General features: G+C 38.4%; 1 protein-coding gene across 4 annotated transcripts; it reads left to right on the top strand.

Annotated features, from left to right (window-relative positions):
• Positions 1–1843: 1843 nt before the first annotated feature.
• Positions 1844–24702, top strand: LOC117420795 (kinesin-like protein KIF27). 4 transcript variants are annotated; one of them, XM_034034433.3, is made up of 18 exons: positions 1844–2157; positions 3124–3476; positions 4074–4274; positions 5228–6216; positions 6639–6782; positions 7383–7589; positions 8696–8877; positions 9482–9615; positions 10042–10218; positions 10380–10585; positions 14141–14338; positions 16408–16518; positions 18914–19090; positions 19544–19759; positions 20136–20342; positions 21240–21438; positions 21778–21942; positions 22787–24702. In XM_034034433.3, the coding sequence occupies exons 2-18, from the start codon at positions 3179–3181 to the stop codon at positions 23242–23244; spliced, it is 4269 nt and encodes a 1422-aa protein (XP_033890324.3). In that variant the 5' UTR covers positions 1844–2157; positions 3124–3178; the 3' UTR covers positions 23245–24702. The 4 variants fall into 4 exon arrangements, with proteins under 4 accessions (XP_033890324.3, XP_058881296.1, XP_058881284.1 ...); XM_059025313.1 differs by having other exon boundaries at positions 1844–2035; XM_059025301.1 differs by lacking the exon at positions 1844–2157 and adding an exon at positions 2585–2768.
• The last annotated feature ends 1221 nt before the right edge of the window (positions 24703–25923 follow it).

A 25923-nucleotide genomic window follows, 5' to 3' on the forward strand; every position in this document is an offset into this window, starting at 1 on the left:
AATGATCTTAATATTTGTGGATGAGAACAGTATTTTGAGTGTGTGTAAAAGCAAGCAGCTAAAAGAAATGATCAGCATTTTAATGTAAAGACGCACACCTCTGTAGCTATGTATATCATCACGTGCAAAATAAACAATGGTGGCTGAATATGTCAATTCACCGCATTATTGATCATTATTGAGATCCACAATCCTGTATTTTATTTATATAAGAAAGAATTTATTTATCACTTAGTTACTAAATAACAAGAAGAAAAGGTAATTTTGAAAAGTCGAGCACAATTATAAATGCACTGCAGCTTGTATATTATGTGAAAGAAACAACCTGAACGTAAACCTGCTAGTTTTTGTTTAAATTTAATATTTTTATAATTAAAGTTGTATGATGTAGAAATAATTACCATTCAATATTGCTCCACTGCCATCTTGGCTAGCAGAGCATTCACCCAGCTGGATTTCACCTTTTCATCACCTGGTTGACTGTCCTCCTAGTAACACTGACAGCAGTGACTTTCCCTACTATTGAGTACCATATTAATCAATCAATCAATCAATCTATTTTATATAGTGCCATTTATAGTGGACCACCATCACAAAGCGCTTTACAAGATGCAGTAACACCAAAATCCATAATACTTTAAATACAGAGAAGTGCCTGATACAATACAGTGAAAAATGTATAATACATGACATAGTAGCATAATACATGAAATAGTAGCAACAACACAGCAGCTAATAGCAGATATCAGGCTTAAAGATCATGGAAAGCAGTTGAGAACAAGTGGGTCTTGAGAGTTGATTTAGCCTCTTTGGTAGCATTACTTGTAAAATATCCACACCAGGTTGTGATTTAACAGTTAAGCACTTTATTTTGTATCACACCACATGTACATACATCTACAATCACCATCTTCTCTCTCTCACCTTTGACCTCCCATCATCCCACTAGAGTAGATGCTGCTTAAAGTGATAACACCCCGATATTCTACATTATTGATGTTGGCTGAGGCTTTTCCAAATAACTCAATTTCATGCTGAGTGACCTCAGCTGTAAGGACCCTCAGCTCCTTCTCAGAAAACGTATTCTTTTCTGTGCGCCAAGAGGACTTTGCAGCCCTTCCTGTGACATATTTTTCTCCACAAATCTGATACAGTGCCTACTGCTCCCTGTACTCCTAACTCACCTCACCTCTGGGCTGTAAGTGTGGCTGCTAAATAGCCCGATGCATAAGCGGCCTTCATTGCGAGCCTCATTATCATGATTGCAGCTCATTATTTGTGCGTGTTGAGTAATTTGCATTGCTCTTATGCTTAAATAATGTCTGGCTGCTAGGCAATTTGGATTTTGCACCCACAGTTGTTTGCACTACACCTATCCTTACATTAGCCCCATTGTATTTGCAATAAATTAACAAATGATGGTGTTGTCTTGTTGGTGAAAATTGCATAGGTTTAAACTAAGTTTTTTTTTTAAATCAAAATTGCATTTAAGATGTATTTAATTAATTGAATCTTAATACTATTTGTTAAACCAAACATCATATTCTATTGTCAAAACAGATTTCTCTAGAAATCCTCTGGTTAGAGCCTATTTGAAAAAAGACAAACTAAACACTTACAAATACACTACAGTTTAAAAAAATAAAACATTGCATAAGTAAAATAACTTTTAAAATAAGTTTTATCAAGTGAGAAAAAAGACGTATTATAGATATTGTCATTTGGTTCAGAAGAGCCAGCCGTCTGATGTTTTTGCTATTACAGAAACATAAAAAATAACTACCAGTTTTCTGCCTTGGCGGCGCTGTGCTATTCTTGTGTACATTATAGTTGGGGGTTCATCTTGCTGTAATGTTCAGGATCTCACTTGTTGGCTGAGCTGTTAGTAACTTTCAGTGGTTGCCAGGTAATGGAGACAAACAATAAAGAGAATAGAATAGAAGCAGGAAAGAGAGAGTAGTAACGGCTTTTCAGAAACTGAAGCTCCTTTTCCAACAAAAATAACATCGCCTGTTTCTGCTGACTTAAGGATTTGGTGGGTCCTCATAGATGAACATGTTTTGAAAAAAGATTACTATATATTTGGTATTTTTAAACACATGTCCACAACATGTTTTACAAATCGTCCTGCAAACTGAAGAGAAAACACGGATGCTGGTAAGACTTGCCACCAACTATTTTGTAAATGTGTTTTAAAAAATAGGTGGTCGCGTAATAAACGGTTATACAATGTCTAAATCAAACAAATGTATGCATAAACAGTCCATCGATATAAATTACGAAACGTTAATATAATCAAAAAAAATGTCGACTCTGCATAACGACGTCGACGTCTTAATGATTGTTGTGGGGGTCCTGTATGCAATCACTCCCTCATGAGCAAAACATTTGACAGCTTGCAGCATGCAATTTCTATTCATAGAAGTTACGAGTTGTTTTTCCGTTTTATTTAAATAAATTGCAATACAATATTTTTAAGTAATATGATGCAACAGGACTAATTTGGAATCGCCAATTAGTTTACCCCCGATTTTCTCCCAATTTGGAATGCCCAATTATTTAACCCGGCTCACAGCTGTAACCCCCAGCTCTAACTCGGGAGAGACGAAGACTAGCGTCCTCTGAAACGTGTGCCGTCAGCCACCTGCTTTTTTCACACTGCAAGCCCGCCGTGAAGCCATAACAACTACAGCGTCTGAGGACCACACGCAGTTCTGAATTGCATGCAGGCAGGTCCGCAGGCGCCCGGCCATCCACAGTGGTCGCTGGTGCGTGTTGAGCCAAGGACTTTCCAGCCGGCCCGGGGAGCGGTTGGCCAATTGTGCGCCGCCCCCCTGGGGACTCTGGGATTCAAACTAGCGATCTCCAAGCTATTGGGTGCATCCTGCACTCTAGGTGGAGTGCTTTTACTAGATTCGCCACTCATTTCTATCACTGTAAAATGGGATGAATCCAAAAGAGAAGACTGCATTAATTTAATTAGTTTTAAATTTAAAAATAGAATTAAAAATAATGTTACCATTTTAATAATCTGCCTCTAAACTGATACACATTTTTTCTACCTGTACTGTCTGTCTACTACAGTATCTAACATACAGTATGTTTTACTTTTATTCCATTTAGAATACCACATATTGTGCAGAACATTTTGAGTTATCTTTGATGTCACACAATCATCATGGAAGAGATTCCTGTCAAGGTTGCTGTGCGAATAAGGCCTCTGCTTCCAAAGGAGATCCTCCACAATCAGCAGGTTTGTGTGCGAGTGGTCCCCAACACACAACAAGTCATCATGGGAAAGGACCGGGCCTTCACCTTCGACTTTGTGTTTGGACAGAAATCCTTGCAGAATGAATTGTACGTTACTTGCATAAAACCCTTGGTTTTGTCCCTGATTGAAGGATACAATGTCACAGTGTTTGCTTACGGGCAGACTGGATCAGGAAAGACATACACCATCGGTGGAGGTCATGTTGGTGAGTGCTGAAATCATGATCACCTTTGGGGGAGCAGGTCTAGATTGAGATGTCATTAGATATAGCAAGTATTAACAATTACAGTCCAGGGTGTGTGTCAGGATTCATTTGCATGCAGTAAAGTATTGCTACTGTATATGGCTGGAACATAGACCATAGACCAAAAATATTTGTAACTGACCACATAAAGGCATTCATGTTTGTTTTTTTATTTATGAGAATATAATAATAATAAAAACAAAAAATGTTACCTACAAACAACTGAGTTTTTTATTTTTATTTTTTATTAACACTTCATTAGCTTTATGACTGGAGATATACAACATTCCACAGCATACACAACTTCAAAACTGGAAAATGAAACACAAAAAAACCATTTACCACAATGATGTATTTCTTACTGCAGCAATGGGGCCTCTTAGTGCAAGAATATGTAGTACATTAAAAATACATGAATCAGTACTGATTTTGTTTTTCTAACTTGCATTGTTTCACTATTCTATGTAATGTTTTATTTCATGCTTGGAACATTTTAAATGAATGGAAACCATATACTGTACAGTCTGATGTAATTGCAATGTTTTTGATCTTTGTAAGTTTCCTCATCTGATGAAGAGAAAGGCATTATTCCACGCGCTATCCAGGAAATCTTCCACAGCATCTCTGAAAACAACAACAGAGACTTTACAGTAAAGGTGTCCTATATAGAAGTCTACAAGGAGGAACTGAGGGACCTGCTGGAACTTGAAACTTCTTTCAAAGACATGCACATCAGAGAGGATGAAAAGGGAAACACAGGTACATGTTTTACAAATAGAGCCACCACTTAAATGTATGAAATTAGAAAAAGATGGCTTTTGCCACCATTAAGATTTTCTATTTAAAACTGTAATTTAGCTTTAAAGTGCTTACAAGGAATTGTTCAAACTCTGTTTTCTTTATGATTCAGTAATGATTAGAAACAGAATATGTCAATGGTTTACTACTACTATAATAAGCAGTGTACTATAAATGAGGGGTGAGTATAACCTGCTTGATTGTAAACTCTACTTTTGAACTTCACTGTAGTGACCATCACAACATACACAGAACAAGAACGGTACAGTACCAGTTATTTGAACACTTTGGCTTCATATTCAGTTTGATTCTTTTGACACATTTCCAGTTTGTAATAATTTCACTGTACATGATTTAAAGCCCTCCCTTAATAGGAAAGCCTTAACTAAATCCTGACAACCAGACATACCTTTTTCAGATTTTTGTGCAATTTAACTTTATTGGTCAACATTTGTAAAAAAAAAAGTTAGCATTTCATAAGAAAATAAAGGGTCTAGTGGTGATGCAGGCTAATTCCTTATTCTTTCATGCCCTTTCACTATGAAGTCTCAAATTAGACCCCATAAAATGCAGTAACAAATTAGGTCTCTGGTTAGACATTTCTGCACAGAACATATAATAAAACTCAGTCCTAGAGGATTTTTTATTTTGAGTAGTGAAAATGTAAGCACCCAATTCAATTTTCAAAAGGAATAAAAAAATATTTTTAAAATTAAAATACATATATTTAAGGCATTTCACTATAGTGGTATTGGGTAGCTAGAAACCAAATACATGTACATAAAATGGTCAACAGTTTTATGAAGATACCATGGTTAATGAAGGTTTGTATAATGACCCAAAATAACTTTTGATATCTGATTTTAGTACTTGCCATGTTTTGACCTTCCTGTACTTCTGTCTTTTCAAATCAGTGATAGTGGGTGCCAAAGAGAGCCTAGTGAAGACTGCGGATGAGGTAATAAGTCTGTTAGAATCTGGAAACGCTGCTCGTCACACAGGGACCACGCAAATGAACGAGCACTCCAGCCGCTCCCATACCGTTTTCACCATCACTGTCGGCCAGGAAGGCTCAAAATCTGAAGCAGATCAATTACATGAAGGGCAGGCCGAGTCCGGCCCTCGCGATTCTTTTCAGCTTATATCTTCAAAATTCCACTTTGTCGACCTGGCTGGTTCAGAAAGGGCCGCCAAAACAGGTAACACCGGCGAGAGGTTCAAGGAGTCAATCCAGATCAACAGCGGCCTGCTGGCCCTGGGCAACGTCATCAGTGCCCTGGGGGACCCCAAGCGAAAAAGCCTACACGTACCTTACAGAGACGCCAAGATCACCCGTATTCTGAAAGACTCACTTGGGGGTAACGCTAAGACTGTAATGATTACCTGTATCAGCCCATCTTCCTTCAATTTTGATGAGTCTCTCAACTCCCTCAAGTATGCCAACAGGGCCAAGAACATCAAAAACAAGCCCATTGTCAACTACAACCCAGACTGGGACCGCATGGATGAAATGGAGCTGGAGATAAGGGCTTTGAGAGAGGCACTGCAGAACCAGCGCGCCAGCCTGATGACTCGCGCCAGTCGTGTCTCCCAGGACCTGCCAGGAGGGCATGACAAAACCCGCATCCGCGCCATGGAGGGGCAGCTGGCTCAGCTGCAGGTGGAGTGTTACCAGTACCGTACCTGCACTGAGGATGCCTTCCAGTTCCTCCTGGAGCTGAAGGGAATGGCCAGTCTGCCCAAAATTCATAAGCGCAAGCTACAGCAGTGGCTGGACACAGTGGAGGAGCTCCAGAGAGAGAACCCAAGCACCTCAGAAGCAGACAGCGGAGTCGGCAGTGCTGGAGAGGAACCCCATCACATCACCATTCTGCAGCTCAAGAGAGAGTTGAAGAAATGCCAGGTAACGTGGTTATAGAGAATAAGTTCTACCTAAGGATTAGAGCTCCCCAGTTATGCACAATGTAGACTATTGCTTTCTGTATATTTAGATTTTCCGGTAGTATCTACTGGAGTAGTGACCTAAAACGAGAAACTGCATTAAGTAGTAGTGGAGTAAAGTAAAATGTGTTAATATGTTCCAGTACCTCAAAATCATATTAGAATCAAGATTCCCATCTGAACTTCATTCTAACACTGGATGTTTACAGTAAATATTTATCATTATAATTTGTGTTACTATTTTTATACTGTTGATTGAATTAATGTACATTTGTAGTAGCATAGTTGATGAATGGTTATGCTGCAACATGGCAACTTTGCAGCAAATATCATGTCAAAAGTCCTGGATGTCTAATGTTTGGCAATTATATATATATTTTTAAGGATGCCTTGACTACAGATGAAGAGGTTTTCATTCAGAAAGAAGCTGAAATAAAGGAATTACACGCTCAGATTAAGTCACTCCTTCAGGAAAATGAGGAGCATTTGGCAGCTCTAGAAGATGAAGAAAGCAAACGACGGATACAGGTAAAACTGGAGTTTTACTAGTTGATTTGTGGAATAGGAACTAATGATGAAGACCGTGTTAGATCTACGTATTCTGACAGAAGCAGTTTGGTGTCTGTCAAGTAACTTTGTCTTTGCTGGCCCATTTCTTGTGTATTCTATCACAGCATCAGCTTTTAACTACCTGGTAAAATAGATATTTTTTAGTACAAGCAACCATGTTTATATTAAAAAATATATATTAAAATGAAAACAGAAATACAAGTATGGTAGCTAAGGATAAGGTTAATTTACTGAAAAAACCACGTCAGCTAAATAAGTAATTAAACAAGTCAATGGAAAGTATGCAGACTTTTAAAAAGATGACCAGTATTTAGGAGAAAAGCAAAGTTTCCACCAGCAAGCAAGGGCAAGATAACATCATTGGTGACCAAATAATTTCCAGTAGGGGGTTATTGGAGTGCCAAGAACAGATATGTGGTGTTCCGCTCCACACCACGCCCATCATAATCTTCATTCTTTGTCATTTAAGGAACAAATGCCTTCAAATTTCCAGTCAGTGAAAATCGGGCCAAGTATGTTAATGCAGTTTATGTGTGTCATATTATTTTGCTTTTTCAGAATGAGAAAATGGTGGAGCAGCAACTAATAATAGATCAACTGAGGGAAGGACTACTGAGCGTCAAGCAGAAGTCCTGCAGTTGTGTGAATGGTGCTGGAGATGCAACAGCCTCAGTGACCTCTTTCAAAAGACCTTACAGTGTTCCACTCAGTAACAAACACCAGCCACACTCTTCTCAGAACATCCCCATGCCAGACACCAGAAAGGTACACTAATTCATTAAAAAAATGTGATTGTCTAAACTTAGTTTTTAAAATGTCTTTCTCTCACTGTAATTGGCTCTCTTAAGTTTTCCACAGCTGCAGTCACCTCATATATATTTGTTTGGATTCATTTAACTACGTTTTCTAATGCAATAGTTTTCCTAACTTGCTGGAGATCTATTCAAAACTTTTTAATATGAGCACACCTCTGCTTTTACGGTTGGATTCTGTGGTTTGTCAACATTAGTTAAAGAGTAAGTAGCAGGGTTAGAAAAATATAACATTGTACATCCCCACGTGTTGCTACAACTGTTAAATAACATATCTGTAAATTTTCTTTTCATTGTTAACATCCTGACAACTATAACTTTAAAGTCTGTTTCAAAGCTCTTTTCAAAATGTCAGCTCTAGTGCACTGGGGTTTGAGATTTGTCCAGTAAATCACTGCAGGAAGAGTGACACAAAAATAAAAGAAAGAAACATAACAACAAGTGCTCTGGCTTTTCTGTTCCATACCACATCATGGATCATTATTGCTGTGTTACCTGTTTGACAATGTGGGCAATAATCCTTACACTATCGGTGCACTAGAGTGGACATTTTGAAAAGAGCTTTGAAACAGACTTTAAAGTTCTAAGTTTAAAAAGTCAGGATGCTAACAATGGAAATAAATGACAGGTAAGTTATTTAATCAGTTTTAGCAACACATGGGGATGTGTAACGCTATATTTTTTGGAACCCCGCTACTTACTCTTTTAAATTGTGATTGTTGAAGGTTACAGTGAAGCCTATAATAGGACAATTTATTTGCAATGAAAAAAAAAATTATATTGATTATCTGTCAATATACAGTACTGTGGGCCCACATGTTTTAGAGTCCCAAGTACATTAAAAGTATAAACTGGACTTTGATATTCAGCAAAGAAAGAAATATGGACTATTTAAAGTTACGGTATACATAGTTGTAACTAATATGAGTGCTTTCAAATGATAGTTCAATGAGTATTTGGAATAATTAACTTGTTCATTAAATCCAAGTAAATATAATCCCACATGTAATAAATATTGCTCCATATGAAATTGAATGGGTCTGCATGTTTGTTGCACAGGTGCACACCAGCCCCCCTGCGTACTCCCTGGAAAGAGTAATGGCTGCATTCAGAACCCGAAGCCAGATGCTGCTAGCACAAATTGAGGAGCAAGATGAGGTTCTGTGCCACAAGATTACCGATAGCAGCGAGGAAGAAGAAAATGATGATGAGAAGAAAAAGGAAGGGAAGTTGTCATTCAGGTCAGATCCTTTTTGGGACTTGACATGTAAAAGAGTTTAATTAAAACAATGACATTCTATCTGCCCTTTATAAGAATTGTGTATGCAGTGCCAGCTTCTTTATTAAGATTCATTCTCTCCCAGCTTAACCGTCTGTTAATGTAGGTAATGCATGTGATGTGTTCCACCCTTTTCCTTGTCCTGAGAAATAAGAATGCATTTTTCATTGTACCATACTGTTAATATGGGGCTAAAACCTTAATTGACAGAACTCAAAACTACTGTTGCCAGAATGATTTGAAAAGAGTATATAAAAAAAAAAGACAGCATTGTTCTTTATTTTCACAGAACCTGAAAATTCTGCTGTACTTATTAAGAAATGTTGGAATTGCATTTGTAAACACTGACTTAGTAACTTCCATGGAAGGTCAAAGTGATGTCCAGTGTGTTTTATTAGTAAATCCGTAATGCCTTGGATCGTGTCTGTAGAGACAAGGACAGTGCCTACTTTTGTATCCACTCTAATAAACCTACAACTTATATAGATACTGGTTTTAAGGACTTGTATACAAAAGGAAAAATGATGTACTGATCTGGTCACTAAATAGACTTCATCTTTTACTAGGCGTTCTATGAATCGTACCTGGACTCGGAGACAGACTCCATTAGTTACTGAGCCGAACCTCCATGATTTGTTCATTAACCATAAAAAGAACAATGTCGGGAATGAGAATGATCCTGAGCCTAAACACACTACAGGTAAGCGCTCTTGGATTTAAAAACTAAGGAAATGCTAAATTCAAATTTGTTCAATGACATACGTTTAAAATAGTTGATGTCATCACTCAGTAGTTGTAAATGTAGAAAAGAAAATCTCTATATTTAATCAATGTATTACAACTTTTTGTGGAATTTTTATTTTTTTTTAATTAAATAGTTCTGAAAAATTAACAGAATGTATAACAATGCTACCAGTAAGAATTCTAAAGAACACACCGTAATACATATATTTCAAATTGGAGTATACAGTATTTAGTTAATGATGTAATGTGTCCTTTGAGCTTTGCCTTGCATGCAAACCATTAGAAAATGGGAAATGACTGCTAGAATCAAGGATGTAATCAAACACAGGTGGTCATAGTAAATGTGATTCTATATAATGAGACAATAATGTTTGTTTTGTAGAGGATGAACTTGAGGCAGCCTTGGCAGAGGAAGCAAGCCTCAGACAAAGCCAAACTCTAAATCTACATAATCTAAAGGATGCTGAATTAAGACTTACACAAGCCAAACAGAAGACAAAGGAACTAGCAATTAATATCAGAATGAAGGAGGAACTTATCAAAGAATTAGTGAAGACAGGTGAATATAGATTTGTTTATTTTATATATTAATCTTTTTGTTAAGATATTTATCCTTTGTTGGCCACCATTTTAAAACACGTACAGTCTAATTGGTTGAAACTTGTTTTAACTAATACTTCCTTATAAAACTTAAACTGTATTCTGATCCTGTGCTTTCAGGTAAAGATGCCCAGGAGGTGAACAGACACTATTCCATGAAGATTGCTCACTTGGAACAAGAGGCTGACCAGGCCAAGAAGGAGCTGGCAGAGACCCAGAAACAACTGCAGGAGCTGGAGAGCAGAGAGGTCCAGGACGGTACAGAGATAGCCAGGCTACAGAGAGAGTTCCGCAAGAAGGTGGATACAGCTAAACTCAAAGTGCAGGTGGGTTCAATTTACAAATCACCGTCACATCTAGTTTGTATCACCTGTTATCTTTGCAACAGTCTAGGTAAAGTATGTTGCTCAAGGGTACAACATTTGCTTGTTACATCTGTGAGATATTCTTAATAAACTAAGATCTAAGAAATAAGATGATTCTGTCTGGATTAAAACCTGTGGTAAAGCATCTAATTGGGTTGTTTCACCATTTCAGCATGGACTCTTTAGAAGTTTTCAATTAAATAACATGCTCTGTTGTTGATGTAGTTTGCCTTATAGATTGGGTAGGTTTACTAAGATGGGCCAGTCGCAGCACAAACATACCGCAATTTGCATTTTTGTTGCGACACTTAACAAAGTAAACATTTTGTTGTATGTACTAAGAGAAAATATGTGAATGAAGACAGTCGCAATATACTCATTTAAATATTTGTTGCGTCTTCTTAGCCTATACATTGCGAGACTCGTGTGACATTGTTCAAATAAATAGCAGGAGTTGAGTTGAGTTGAGTTGAGTGGTTTGCTGCAGCAGAGGGTGCCCGAAGGATAACGTCTATACATGCAAGGGTGCAAGAATCAAAATAACATAATATAAAATGGGTAATTCCACATCAACTCAACCAGAAAAGGGGCATTATGTTGCCCAACCGTCTCAGATTTTGCTAGAAAAATTTACATGGGGGTTTTCGGGCCCGCTGAGTTCAGAAATGCTGATCAAATTTTTTTTTTTTTTTTTTTTGTAATTTCCCCTTCGAGCTGTGACCTGGCAAAGGCCAACCTAAAGTGAAAAAGTGATCCTGACCAGAAAAATTACCCTGGGCTCAACTTAGACGCTACCATCATGTGTAGCACCTTGTTCAACTCCTCATAATGAATCCCCTGTAAGGGATGCAGGTCCTAAAATGTTAGTATTGCTGTAAGAACCTTAGGGACCACGTCCCTAACATGCGTCCTCCGAAATGTATTCCTGCCGAGTCAAATGTATACTGTCTGTTTTTATTTAAGTTAGTCAGTGGTGCAGTGCTAAATTGTACACAATTACAAACCACCTGCACATTATTCCCAGAGCTGTACCAATCATTGACAGCACCCTGTGCGAAATATAAATCCAGCGCCCCCCCCCCCCCCCCGGAACTTGCAGTCAGCGAATAAAAAAATAAAATAAAAAAAGGGTTCAAAATCTGTGTAAATGTCCAATGGAATGTACCAATAGAAACAAAGCATACAACCTACAATTTTCTTGCCTTCAGTGATGCAAAATCATTGATGCCATGGTCATAGTTCAGAGACTTGGCCAATGCAAATTCAATGGATGTAATGACTAGATTGGACAAGCGTTCAATTTCAGCTTTCTGAAACTATGTTGGATTGTTAGTGAACTTGCAAATAAATTGCCTGCCTGCTTGAAAAATCACATTATATTATGTGAAGATTGGAACTAAGTTTTAGGTTACCAATAATCGATGTAATAATTACAATTAATAGAAGATGCTGAACTGGAAAATGCTGCCAATCTCTCTGTTGGGTAGATTTTCTCTGGAAGGTTCCCAGCCCAAAATAAAGAAAATGACTCTCACTCTAAACTAGGAGGGCTGTCCTTGCCTGTTCTTGAGAAATATTATTTGGCTGCAAGGCTATATTGTATTCGGTGCAATACTGGATTTTCAAAAATATTGAAGCTGGATGCACCAATATGAAACCAATATTTTATTTATTTATTTATTTATTTATTTATTAACAGCTATTTTACATTCACTAAATGTCTGGTTTAAAAATGTTTAGGATTAGACAATGATTATTTAAAACTGGAGGATATTCTGCCCACAAAATAGAAAAAGCTTGATATCAACACTGCAGGACAGCTCTCAAAGTGACACACTGTCCTTTGACACAGCACAGTCGGTCACAATACAATATAGCAAAGGAACTCTTTCAGTTCTTTCAAATAAGACAAGTCCTCAAAATGACCACAATATAGCCCACACACTAATAGCATACGTCCAATCGAATAAATATGATTGCTGCATCCTAAGCCATAAAAAAAGACCATGAAACTGCAGGGCGCAAATAAAAACGAAAGTGTAAATTAACTGACAATATTAGCCTTACACTTGTGCCCAGAAATGTCATAACCTGAATCAACACATGTTATCTGATAACATTCTTTAAAACAATTAAAATGCAATCGCCCTTTAAAAACCAGTTGACACATCAAATTCAGTTCCCGATGCCGCTAGTCAGTTTTAGTAGGCTACTGTTTAGCCAGAGAGCACACGCAGACACGGTACAAGGAAAACATGCCTCGGGAACATTAAAGATTAAAAGTATAATTATGGTGAGAAATAAAATAGGCTGCTATCGAGATAAATAACAATGAAGGTGGAGTGTGAGAAATGGTGTTTCACCACAGAGTCTAACACTGGTTATAATTCTTTTTTCTGGTATGTGGTCGAATTTTTCAAACAATAGTGCAAAACAACTACTTGGCAATACGCTGCAGCCGTGCTGCTCAGACCCCAAGATTTTATATGAACTGAAGATCTTGTTTGCTACGCGGCTTCCGGAAAATCGCATGAGCGAAAAAGTGGCTGCGCACATTGGTCAGTTTTTCAGATTGATAGGGAAAAGTGTAGCCCGTTATCAGCAAAAAATATTTAGGGTCGGTCGGGTAACCAGAACCACACATATTTTTTTATTTGACCTCTAGTCAGCAGCCGACCTGAGGGGGCCATCGATTGGCTGACGAATAATAAAGCGCTTTCATTTCTTCCGTCATGTTATTTTTGTTTTGAATCGTTATTGCACAAATTTGTTTCACTTATTCTTGGTCAGCCAATCGACACTCCCGTCTTGGGACGGCCCTGATTATTCCTATATAGATGCTCAGAATGAGCTGGGGGGTTAATGGCACATGTGTGCAGTCTATTGCTCTTAACATGTTGGGGAAACCAGAAATATCACAGAAATTAGTTTTCAAGGCTTGTACACCCAACTTTTAGGGAAAAATAGGTATTTCGTCGTTCCACTCAAAAATGCATTTGAGCACAACTGGCAATGCACGAACAAAGGCGGACTGGGAAATTCAAGCAACAATTGCTGTTTAAAACATGGTTTCAAAAGTTCTTAAATGTATATAATTGTAAGTATTGCAATTGTCTGCTGCTTTCGTACATCTCATTATAATATTTGAGAACCCTGATTTCTCCATCCCCTATTTGCAAATTTATGCAAGAATGCCCATAATTACATATTCATCTACGCTTGAACCGCAAACAGAAACTGCTGCAGCAAAGCATTCCCCAAAAAGTGGCAAATAGCATTGCGCCTGTCTGGTACATTTCACCCAAGACTTCCGACTGGTTTGCGACTATTGCGACAGGCGCAACACTTCAGTAAACCTACCACACCACAGCGTATACAACAGAAGGATCTATCGATTTGCTTGGTGAAAGTAATCAAATGGCACATAGATGAGCATTTCCTGACCTAGTTTTAGTATGTGAAAATGATAAATAAACATGGAAAGTGTTAGCTGAAATATTATTTCCTGTTTGACAGGTGCTGCAGAAGAAGGAGCAAGACACAAAGAAGCTGGCATCTCTGTCATCTCAGAGTGAGAAACGGCTGACAGAGCTGGAGAAGAACGTGGACCACATGAAACAGCAACAAACCCAGCTTCACAAAAAACTGAGGGAGGAGGCTGAAAAAAAGAAAAAACTGGAGACAGAGATATACAGGGATCAGCAGCGTATAAAAGTAAATAAATACGCAGAGAAACAATCCAAATGTAGCATTAACTTCTTTGCAACTTTCCTAGATTTGATTAATGATTTCCATTACACGAGAGTAGATGTTAAAACTTCATGCTGATTTGAACTCGGCTCTCGCCAAGATAAGCACCAACTAAGACGTAGCTTTACAGTAAACTAATGTGATCCATCTGTGTCTCTGTCCATTTGCGTTTCCTTCCATATGATGATGTAGATCTCCTTCTGTCTGGTGTTGATGGCTGAAGTGTAATGCTGGCTCCAGGGATCAGCTTATTTGCATCCCTGGTGTATCAGCACACACAACGGCTGCGATGCTGGCTCCGGGGATCAACCACAGTGCGGTCTCCCCAGCGCATCAGCATGACAACCGTTTGGATTGAGTGAAGTAGGGTACATCTCTGGGGTCTTCAAGTGGGCACCTTCCATCCTCGGTGTTTCGTCGACTAGCCCACGACACCTCAAGAGGGCTCGACGGTGATTCTGGCGTCCCAGCATCACCCCCCTCCGTCCCCCACTCAACTCAGCCCAGCTTACTTACCCGTACATCAGCGTTTCTTTCTTTCTATTGTGCTTGAGATCCCCAGCCAGAATCTTTCCCTCTCAACCACAGCCAGTTGCTGCGCCTCTCTGCTGCTTCAGATAAGTTCTTCACTGTGCGACGCAACTCTTGGCCACTGAATCTGACGTCTCTGAGAAAGCGGGTTGTAGAGTGTGCCACAAATCCTCAACAACCCACCTCCACTGGGTAAACCCGGACTCTCCATCCTCACTATTCCGCTTCAGAGGCTAGTTGAGCATACCGCAGTTTCTTCCTCTCACACGCCTCATCTACAGCATCCTCCCATGGCACTGTTAACTCTACCAGGTGGACAAGGCGTGCTGATCCAGACCACAAGACAATATCTGGTCGAAGGTTAGTGGTGGCAATCTCAGGTGGAAAAATAAGCCATTGACCAACATCTGCCAGCATTTTCCAGTCTCTAGCAGCTTCCAGTTGTCCTGGGCGAGGATTGGTTTTAACACCTTTTCTTGGTGGTTGCTCTCCTGGATGGAGGAATGTTGTCTTTTGTGTGTAATGTTTTGATGGACCTGGTGGCAACTTATTGGTCATGTTACGCTTGTCTTCCAATGCTAAGGCCAAACATCGCAGCACCTGGTCATGGCGCCAAGTAAACCGTCCTTAGGTAAGACCCACCTTACATCCTGTCAAAATGTGCCTTAATGTTGCAGGTGATGAACACAAAGGACATGAGGGATCCTCTCCTACCCAGAGACTTCGGTTCTGTGGTGATGGGAGAACATCATATGTTGACCTGATGAGGAAACTGATCCTGCTCTGTTCCATTGACCATAGGTCTTGCCAGCCAATCTTGCGTTGTTCCACACTCTCCCATCTCATCCATTCTCCCTGCTTGGCCTGGGAAACAGCCTTTACGCACCTCATCCTCTCCTCCTGCTTTTGCACCTCGTTGACTACCAGCTTCCTCCGTTGAGCTGGGGCTGCCTTGTGCCATGTAGGAGGAGCTGAACTGAGACCAAGACCCCCTCTTCCATGCTGAACTTACCCTATGATATCACCAATTCGAAGGGCAGCCTTTGCATCCTCCACAGCTTTCTTTGCTGCCCACTTTCTTCCAGTTTTCAACACAGGTGCTGCCTCCCTTACGCATTTGTCGTGTGACTCTACTATTGTAATTTCCAGTCTGACCATGGCGCACTTAAACTCCTCGGTTAGAGCGGAGACTGGTAGCTGCAGTATTCCTTTACCATAAAGTCCCACTCTGCTGAGGCAGCGTGGAACTCCCAACCATTTCCTGATGTATGAACTGATTAAAGCTTCAAGCTTCTCTACTGTTGTCAAAGACACCTCGTACACAGTCAGTGGCCACAGCAACCTCGGCAGTAGACCAAACTGAAAGCACTTTGCATAAACATTGGCGGGGAATATTGATGAGTGACAAGTAGTCACTGTTTCTGTGGTTCCCTAAACTAAAAAACTAGTTGTGCAGCATCTAATTTGTGTCCACCATTGTTTTGTTGTTTATTATCTTACAGGATCTGCAGTTAAAGACAGAGCAGCAACAGAAAATTCTGAAACTGAAAACTGAAGAAATAGCTGCATTTAAAAGAATGAAACGTGCTGTCAGCACTCCGGATGAGCAGCAGGTACTAGCCCATTTATTGTGACTTGCAATTGTCAATTCTGATTAACAAATTCAATTTTGATAACTATTCAGGTCAATGACTGATTATCCAGTCATAATGCATACCGTGTTATTAACTATAGATGTATAATGAAATGACTGACTTTCCAACCTTTATCTCTTCCCTGTCTTGAAGTATTTTATTTCTCACATGACTGGCATAGCAATTTTTTGTATTCCTCAGAGAAGACACTGATGTCTAGAGCTATGTTTCCATTAACAAGACAAACAAATTTCTAGCGATCTTGCAAAATTTTGTACAAAAATATTTGAAAATGTTATAGTTTTAAAAACAGGTTTCCATCAAACTGGATTCTAGCGAATTAACAGCGGTATGTAATGATGTCACAAGCTTAAAAAATGGTTCTCATCAATTTTCTTGATCCAAACAAACAAAAAAGGTTTGATGCATTTTCATCATTATTTTTCGAATCGCTAGCTAGATAGACTGTCATATAAACTCTAGCAAATAACCAACCTCGCTGAGCATTCTGGTTATATAACGTGTTGCTGGACTGAAAATGGACCAAGAAGGAACAACGTATTTTCAGGAATTAACTGAAATTGGACAAATGCTGATTATATATATATATATATATATATATATATATATATATATATATATATATATATATATTTTAGCTCAAAGAGCCAGCTGCCCTGAATAGTTATCAAAATTGAATTTGTTAATCTATATATATATATATATATATATCTCTATATATATATATCTCTATATCCTTCCCTACCCGGGCGGCGCTCGGCCAGTTGTGCGCTGCCCCCTAGAAACGCCCGGTCACAGTCGGCAATGACATAGCCTGGATTCGAACCTGCTATCTACAGGGCGCATCCCGGCCTTTGCTGGATGCGCCACTCGGGAGCCCTACCATCGTTTTAGTTTTATAGTTTTTGAACCTATTCAGTTGTTTCGAAAATTAACAAAATAATTATCCAGTACAGAAAATTGTGGGGTTTAAATCGAACGTGCGTCGGTAGCACAGCATTATGAAGTATAACAGACATGATCTATGGTCATGTCCATTATTGAGGTCAATATTTTGTAAAGTGTCCGTCATGTAACATGACTGCCAACCTCTGCATATGATATGTGTTGTTTTAAGAAGAATTACTGTAACTGCTCTGTCCAATGCTCCCCGAGCAAGTTTTTTTTATATATTACAAAAAAACACAGTGATTCCAGAATCATTCTTTTTGATAATTATGGGGGCTAATTACAGCTATGGAAAAAGTTTAGCAGCACCTACAGAATTAATCAGTTTGGCTTAATAAAGTCGAATGAAACCTGTTGAATAATGTTACGCTAACGTATTGAATTGCATACTGCTTTGTAGTTTTCCATATACTTAATGAAAAACTGTGAAAAAATGTGATATTTTGAAATCTACTGTACTACTATTATGGCTTACAGTAGACTATTGCGATATAATTTTGTAGTTTCTTTGATTAAACGGTGTTAAATAAAAGATAAAAATTATGTTCATGTAGTTTTTTTTTTTTAGTTTTTTTTATTGTGTCTCAATCCTAAAATTCTAGGTGATGCAAAACTTTTGGCCATATCTGTAGATTTGATTGACATATGACATGTATTATTAGGTTTTAATTAAGTGCCCTGTCCGGGTATGACTTAAGTGACTGCAGAAATGTATACTCTCGCTCATAAAATTTGTTCGAAAAGTATTTCCATTGCATGTGTGTGTATCATTTATCTTATTTTTTATCCACCCGTATCAAACTTCTTTTTTTTTCACTCACATGAATTACCCATTTTGCCTGTTTCCATTACAGTTATCAACCTTTTTTTATACGCAGTTTTAGAGCATACAAAAAGTTTGATGGAACCATAGCTAATGTCACTATAACAGAGCCACACAGGCGCACAGATTATGCCAGCAATGGTTTTAATAAAGAAATCAAAACAGCTAAAAATAAAAGTATGCACACGAACACAGAGCCTTTGTCTCGGTACCCGTTTGTGTAGCCATGGTGTTGCCGTAGCCTCGAACGCTGGCGCAGATGCATTCTTAAACAGGCATAGGCTCCCTGGGCATGCCCCCCCAGCCAATCAGGACCTCAGATCAGCTCAGCTCTAGCCAGCCTTCCTGTTTACTAAGCAGTAGCACAGCTGAACCAGCGACAGGGACCTCCCTTGTCATAGTCACTTTGAAGCTTTGAGTTTGGTCATGAATAAAACTTATCAATTGGTTGATTTAGTGATTGTTTATTTTTTAAAATACCATGCATCTTTTGGGTTCTATGTGTGAAAAACAATTTAAATGCTTTTTTTTAAAGATACAGTACATGGATAAACCTGAGAATTTTAAATATTTGTCGTTTAGAGATTAGAAAGGCAGCGGAAATGGCTTGATGATGAAGTTGAAAAGGTTCTGCGGCAACGACAGACTTTGGCCGAGCTCGAAGATGAGCTGAAGAAGAGAGAGGAGATTATTGCCAAAAAAGAGGCCCTTTCACAAGGAATGAGCCAGCTGGAGATAAAGAAACTGCGATCCAGTCAGGTTAGAAATGGGAAAGAAACCATACATTTCCACTAGTTCCTCAATAACATTTCTGACCAGCATAGCAATGTACTCTGTAGAATGTTTTCTAGGTTGTATTTCAGCTTTAGCCCTGGCAAAGCCCACTGCTCATTGTGCAGCAGATATAGGATCCTGTTTCGCAGCACAAAAAGTCCTTTGTGAAGCACACAGAGTTTAAAGTTTCAAGTAGGATCCTAATAGCTATAGCACAGGGAGTGAATCTTTAATGTGGTGGCCGGTTAAATAAACTTCACCAGATTGAAAGTGAAAATGAGGAGGAGCATCTCTTTAATTTGTTCTATTTTTTAATAAAGAGATTAGAGAGGGTACCATAAAAAAAAAATAAAAAAAAGTTACACTGTAGTAGGAAATGTGAATCATTCACAATACTTTGTCTAAAGGGTGTATTATTTTATGTTATGTTTACATTAGGCTTTAAGCAAAGACATCTTGACACTGTCAACTCGCCTGAGTGTAGTGGACAAGGAATTGTCAGATAAAAACGATCAGTTCAAAGGCAGCAGTGCAGAGAACAAGAAGAGGATTTCCAAAGAGGTGGAGGTGCTCCAGCAAGAGAGGAACCAGCTGCTAAAGAGGAGAGACTGCCTTGATGACAAGCTGAGGAATGGTAGAGTGTTAACTGCTGAGGTGAGTGAGACTGTGAAATCCTACAGGAGTTACCTTCATCCAGTAATGACTGCACACTAAAGCAGATAGCATACAAGTGTCCAACAGTTGCAGATTGAATTATAAAACAGTAAATAGATGCCTTTAAGCAAAGGAACCTTGCCTTTTCGCCATAAGGACAGGGTCATGTTATGTTATGTTATAAATTAGGCTTACCCAGTTACATACAGTAGAAAGCACAGTAAAATGCCTACTATGACAAGGGATCTATTTCAATATACGTTTTGGCTGCGAAAAAGCATATGTCTTGAGAACACAGAAAATAAAAATGTTAATAAAAAAGATGATGTGTGATCTGTAGAGAGTAAAGCTTAATTCTTGTTGTCTTGTTTTTTAGGAGGAACACATTATATTCCAGCTAGAGGAAGGTATAGAGGCTCTGGATGCTGCGATCGATTTTAAAAATGACACTATTGACAGCCAGCAGCACTCTGTTAGGGATTCTACTGAAATGCTGACATCCAGTGAGGCCGGGGTCATGGTTAAGCTCAGTACTCTCTCTTTCTCTGAGATCAAAGCTCTTCTCTTCAGATACTTTAATAAGGTATGTCTGTAAATTTTTTGGGTTAGTTTGAAAAAAAAAAAACTGAAGCGTGTAAAATAAAGGTTTGAGGATACTTGTAGAATGGAAACTGGTGGAGAAGGAGGTAGGAAATCCACAAAAGATGTTATTCAAATACTAATCTTGGTAATGAGCCAAGAAGAACATTCCTGAATGTGGCTGATGTTCTGAAAAAGAAACAAGTCAGGCCTTGGTGTACAGTAAGTCTTAAGTTGCCATGGAGCTGCCTGCGCTTCTGTGTACTAAATGCCTGAAAGCCAATTTGTAAAGAAACTGCAAAAGAATGAATAATGTGCAAGCAGAAATGGATGCCAAGGTTGGCAACAAAAGACAACGCACATTCACACATAGTCTGTTAGCTTGGCAGCACTGGAGCCATTTATAACAAATATCTACACAAGTTAAAACAGATCATTGTGATTCTACAGGGTGCTAAAACAACATTGTGACATCGTAGAAAATCGGTAGCATATCACTTGTATGTACAACAACCCCCTCAGTGTTATGTTGCACGATTGCATTAATCGAAACTCATATAAGAACACTTTCAGTAAAGACTTTCAGATTTCAGTAGTGGATGATCAGTTTGGTTTAATTTCGTTTATTATGTTTTTTAAGTAAACATGATATTATATTACATAAACATCTGTTTTACAAATACTAGGTTAAACTACCCAAATACTAACTTTATTTTGCAAACTCATTGTGTTTTCATTGATTTCCTTCTGAATGGTACAAAATAAAACTGACCTCTTAGAAACCGTTGTTCTGGGAAGAAAGCACTTATCCAAAGCACTTGCCAATTGTAAACTGTCGTATTGGGTTTTGACCTACCTTTTTATTGGATTGTGACTGTACTATAAATCATGTTCCTTTAAGGTTGTGTGTCTGCGCGAATCTGAGCGAAAGCTCCAGCTGCAGTGTGAGGAAATGGGGATACAGATCAAAGAAGAGGAGAGAATCGTCCATGAGCTGGAGTCTGCTCTGGAGCGCCTCACCCTGGAGATGGACAGGCGTCTGACTCTGCAGCAGAAAGAGCATGAACAGAAGATGCAGTTAATATTGCAGGGGTTCAAAGGTAGGGAAAATCCCCAACTTATTTTTCCCATTTAATTTTTATTTTTCCTTTTGAGCAAAGATTAATAAATTGGGAACTTTCAAACTGGGTATCTACAAGAAACCAAGCAGTCATTCATTAATATATATATATATTTTTTGTTTTATTAATAATTAGCACAAATTAGATTTGAACCTTATATATATATATATATATATATATATATATATATATATATATATATATATATATATATATATATATATACACACACACACACATACCCAAGTAGTTTCAAATCTAATTTGTATATGTATATATTCTGACAGATATCTCAGATTGTATTGGTGTCCTTTACAGAACAAGGCAGTGATGGTCTTGCAGAAAATATTAATATTTATGAAGCTAAAGTTCAGCAGCTGGAGAAAGATTTGTTCTTCTACAAGAAAACAAGCAGAGAGCTAAAAAAGAAATTAAAGGAAGTTGTAGTGGATTCACTCAACCAGCAATCTGCTTCAACAAAAGGTAAAGTGTGAATTATTACAGAAGAATACAAAGAACAATGCGTTGGTATTTCACATACCCGTGCTTTGATTAAGCATTTTCAGAACTGATTGATCTTTTCTTACATTATTATGACAATACTGTTATGTTAATGTTGCATGCAAATAACAATATCCATCTCCAAACAATATGGTAGATTACATCTATAATTTGAATGGTTTATGGAATGCATTAATAATGAACTTTTCAAAAAGATTGTTTGTTTTTTTTTCTGCTGAATCAATATCATATTATCTGTTTTTAGACAAAAAAGTGCCTGGCTCCCGAGTGGCGCATCCAGTAAAAGCACTCGCGTAGAGTGCAGGATGCGCCCTATAGTCTGGACATCATTGGTTCGAGTCCAGGCTATTCCTTTGCCAACCCAGGGGGTGGTGCACAATTGGCCGAGCGCCACCCGGGGAGGGAGGGTTAGGTCGGCCAGAATGTTCTCGGCTCACTGCGCACCAGCGACCCCTGTAGTCTGGACGGGCACTTGCGGGCTTGCCTGTAAGCTGCCCAGAGCTGTGTTGTCCTCCGACGCTGTAGCTCTGGGTGGCTGCATGGTGAGTCTGCAGTGTTAAAAAAAGCAGTCCGCTGACGGCACACACTTCGGAGGACAGCATGTGCTCATCTTCGCCGCTCCCGAGTCAGCGCGAGGGTGGTAGCGGTGAGCTGAGCTAAACAAAAATAATTGGACACTATTAAATTGGGGAGAAAACTACAAAAAAACTAATTGGCGACTACTAAATTTAAAAAAAGTGCCTATGCCTTAAAACAGAAACGTGGTGAATTGGATGCTTTTCTAATTATTTCATTTTTTCCCTAGGTAATGGGGGTGACCAAGAAAAAAGTGTCAGCATCTCAGAAGAGGACAAATGGGCTACCAAGTTTAAAAGTAACAAAGCTAATGCAAACTCTCAAAAGGACAGTGCTAGTCTTCAAACAAGTGCCCAAGCACAGAAGAACAGTAGAATTTGGGATGAGATTGCAGAAATAGCCCAGAATCCCACTACTGCAAGCAGGAGGTGTTTAGCCAGCTATGAGGAACAATCAGCTGGAGATGAAGCCCTTTATTCAATCACTGCTCTTTCATCAGTTCCACAGTCTGGAGACAGTGCAGCACAGCTCCCTGGGGTAACTCCAGTCAGGGTGTCGAGGAGGGAACTGAGGCAGATTTCTGCATCAGAACTGTCAAACAGACGCTCCAGCCTTGGGGCCAGTGTGACCTCAATCCAGGAAGACTCCATTGAAATATCATGGAAATCCACTAACTTTAAGCATTAGTAAGCACTTAAATGGAGCCCTTAATATGAACTTAAGAGCGCACAAAACACATTCCCCAGATAGAAAGTCAAAATAAAAACAAAATCTACAGTTGTATAAATTGGAGCGCTTTCATTCTTACTTAAGACTATAAAAGGGTTGTGGACAAATAATAGGTGTTAAGAATAAAGGTGAATTTACTGGAGCTATTTAGATGAATTCCCAGTAAAACAAAATTCTGGTAATATCCAGATAAGCATTTTAAGTGTACCTGAAACCTTATCTAGCAAATACCACTGTTAATATTTGCAACAAGTAACAGCATCAGTCTACAGTGTGTATGATGGCACATAGCAATATGCTGGTTTATCATTGGATACCCCCTAAAAGTATCAACTACAGGATTTAAAAACATACAGTATCCCAAACCAAGGTGTGGTTTTCATTCCTGATCAGCACCATGATTGTAAGCATTTTGCTATTTTTTCATACCGTATATTCTTTAGCTTGTTTTCTGCAGACATTACTTTGACCCTCAGCTTTTAAAGTAATAATTTTACAGCTTACAGAAGCTTGGTGTTTTGAGGTTTCTGAAAGATTCCCATGGCCTTGAAATAATTTTAATCTGTGTTATCTTGATTTCTATTACATACTTGTTACTGTAACCAGGGTTAAGGCCGTGTGCAATACACATTACAGCAATTCGGCTAACGTAAGAGGTGCGTTTACACTTATTCTGGAATGAACGACCAAGAGGACATATTACGGAAGATTTTGGTTGTGTAAACGCTACCGAACGCGTCCTCTTATCCTGTCAAAAGTTGGGGTTCCATTCCGGCACAATCGGAATATATGCTTGTGTAACGGCGGTGAGGACACGTTCTGGAATGATTTGAGAAAATTCCCAGCAGGCACTGCACGCAAACTAGCTACCTCATCCCCTTGCTGCTTTCCTGTGATTAACTAGGTGGTAGCATTAAATACTGTGATTAAATATTCACTGCATATACATTACATGAACATAGTGAAATAAGATTAAATATATGTTGTTCACTTTTCGAAAGTTTTTCTTTTCCGTTTCGTCAACTTCCACCACAAGCACTGAAGGAGGTAGCATTTTCAAATAATGGTGCTCGATGCTGTCGTCATCACGCCTTAGTATCAAATGGCTTCACCTTACAAAGTGCGCACGCTCTTTCTCTTCTCCTGAGAGAAGTGCCCCTGCTGTTGTTGATATGAATGTTAACCTTTACATGCTTTACAGTGAAGACAACAAAAACATTCCATACATCTTACTTGTTTCGCTCTTCTATTGGCTACAAACATGTTCATTTTAAAACATATCTGGTACTATGTTAGGTAAAAGAAAGTTCTCAATTCCTATCCCATGCCTTACTCTTAGAAAATATATTACACTTGCATTTCCTAGCAAGTGTTTTTCGGCAAAGCTGTGAGGCAATATTTTGTGTTTCTTCTGAATATTTGACACCTGTATAACGAATGGAAGTGCACAACAGGTAAAATGTATGGAATTATTTTGTTAGCACCAATAACTTAAACATATCATTAACATAGACCTCCAATATTGTGAAAATGAAAAAAAAGGAACATTATATCCTGATCAAGAATACGCAATCAACATTTCCTACCAGTGGCTGAGAAGTCCATTTGACAGTTGGTGTTGCTGATACAGTGTGGACATAAAAAATAATGGTGGACACATCACTGAATAACAACACAAAGTTCCTTAGTGAGTTCATAGACAGTCCAAATTCTCACATAGTCCACATCTATGAATACAATGCATCTACATATAAGGGTTCCCTTTTTAAAAATAAATAAATAAATAACTTACATGGATAGAATCAGTGTTCTATAAAGTACAGCATCTAGAAAGACTAATGTTAAGTATTATTAGAATTTAAATTAGACATTTAACTTTTTCACTGACCAACATGTGTGTCACACGCTACACGACGAACACGAAAATTGCATTGGTTTGCACCAATCTTCACATAAAAAAAACATATATTAGATTTAATGATTATACCACAAATTTGACCCATTAGGCTACATTGGCTTTTGTTGCAAACTGCAACCTCAAAAATTATTCTCTAATTTATCATAAGGTAAAAGAAACACATATACATACAAATACCATGGCAGTACCTAGATTTTAAAGAAAGTTTAGCCCTGCATACTGCATAGGCACATTAGCCTTTTCATATGTGAACTTCACATTTTACTCCCTGATTAAAATTAAATCAATAAAATACAGTTTATCATAAGTGTTAATTCCAATAAACTGTAAATCTAAAATTATACCTTTTCAGATGATTTTTAAACAATTGTATTATTAAAGTATTTAATATGATGCTGCTATACACACACATATATATATAGAGAGAGAGAGAGAGAGAGAGAGAGAGAGAGAGAGAGATAGATAGATAAATAGATAGATAGATAGATAGATAGATAGATTGAAAGGGGTGCTTTTAAACTGCCCTTGAGCACATCTTGTGTGTCGCTGCAGATGTACTCAAAAGTTTTGAATCAAAGTTTTGCACATAAGGAACAATAGTTGTCATTGACATAATGTATAGCTTTCGTTTCTGCCAGGAAACACATTTCTTTACTCTAACCTTAAGGTCAATAAAACAAATGAACATTAGCCAGCCATAAAACAAATGTACATCAACC

Source organism: Acipenser ruthenus, chromosome 1 (assembly GCF_902713425.1).
Source record: "Acipenser ruthenus chromosome 1, fAciRut3.2 maternal haplotype, whole genome shotgun sequence".
Classification (NCBI taxonomy): domain Eukaryota; kingdom Metazoa; phylum Chordata; class Actinopteri; order Acipenseriformes; family Acipenseridae; genus Acipenser; species Acipenser ruthenus.

What these genes read in the sequence shown, in the direction of transcription:
- LOC117420795 (XM_034034433.3), top strand. Translation starts at nt 3,179, where the DNA reads ATGGAAGAGATTCCTGTCAAGGTTGCTGTGCGAATAAGGCCTCTGCTT. An exon ending in CATCGGTGGAGGTCATGTTG is followed by an intron (nt 3,477 to 4,073) that starts GTGAGTGCTGAA and finishes GATCTTTGTAAG; the next exon opens with TTTCCTCATCTGATGAAGAG. An exon ending in AGAAACTGCGATCCAGTCAG is followed by an intron (nt 19,091 to 19,543) that starts GTTAGAAATGGG and finishes TGTTTACATTAG; the next exon opens with GCTTTAAGCAAAGACATCTT.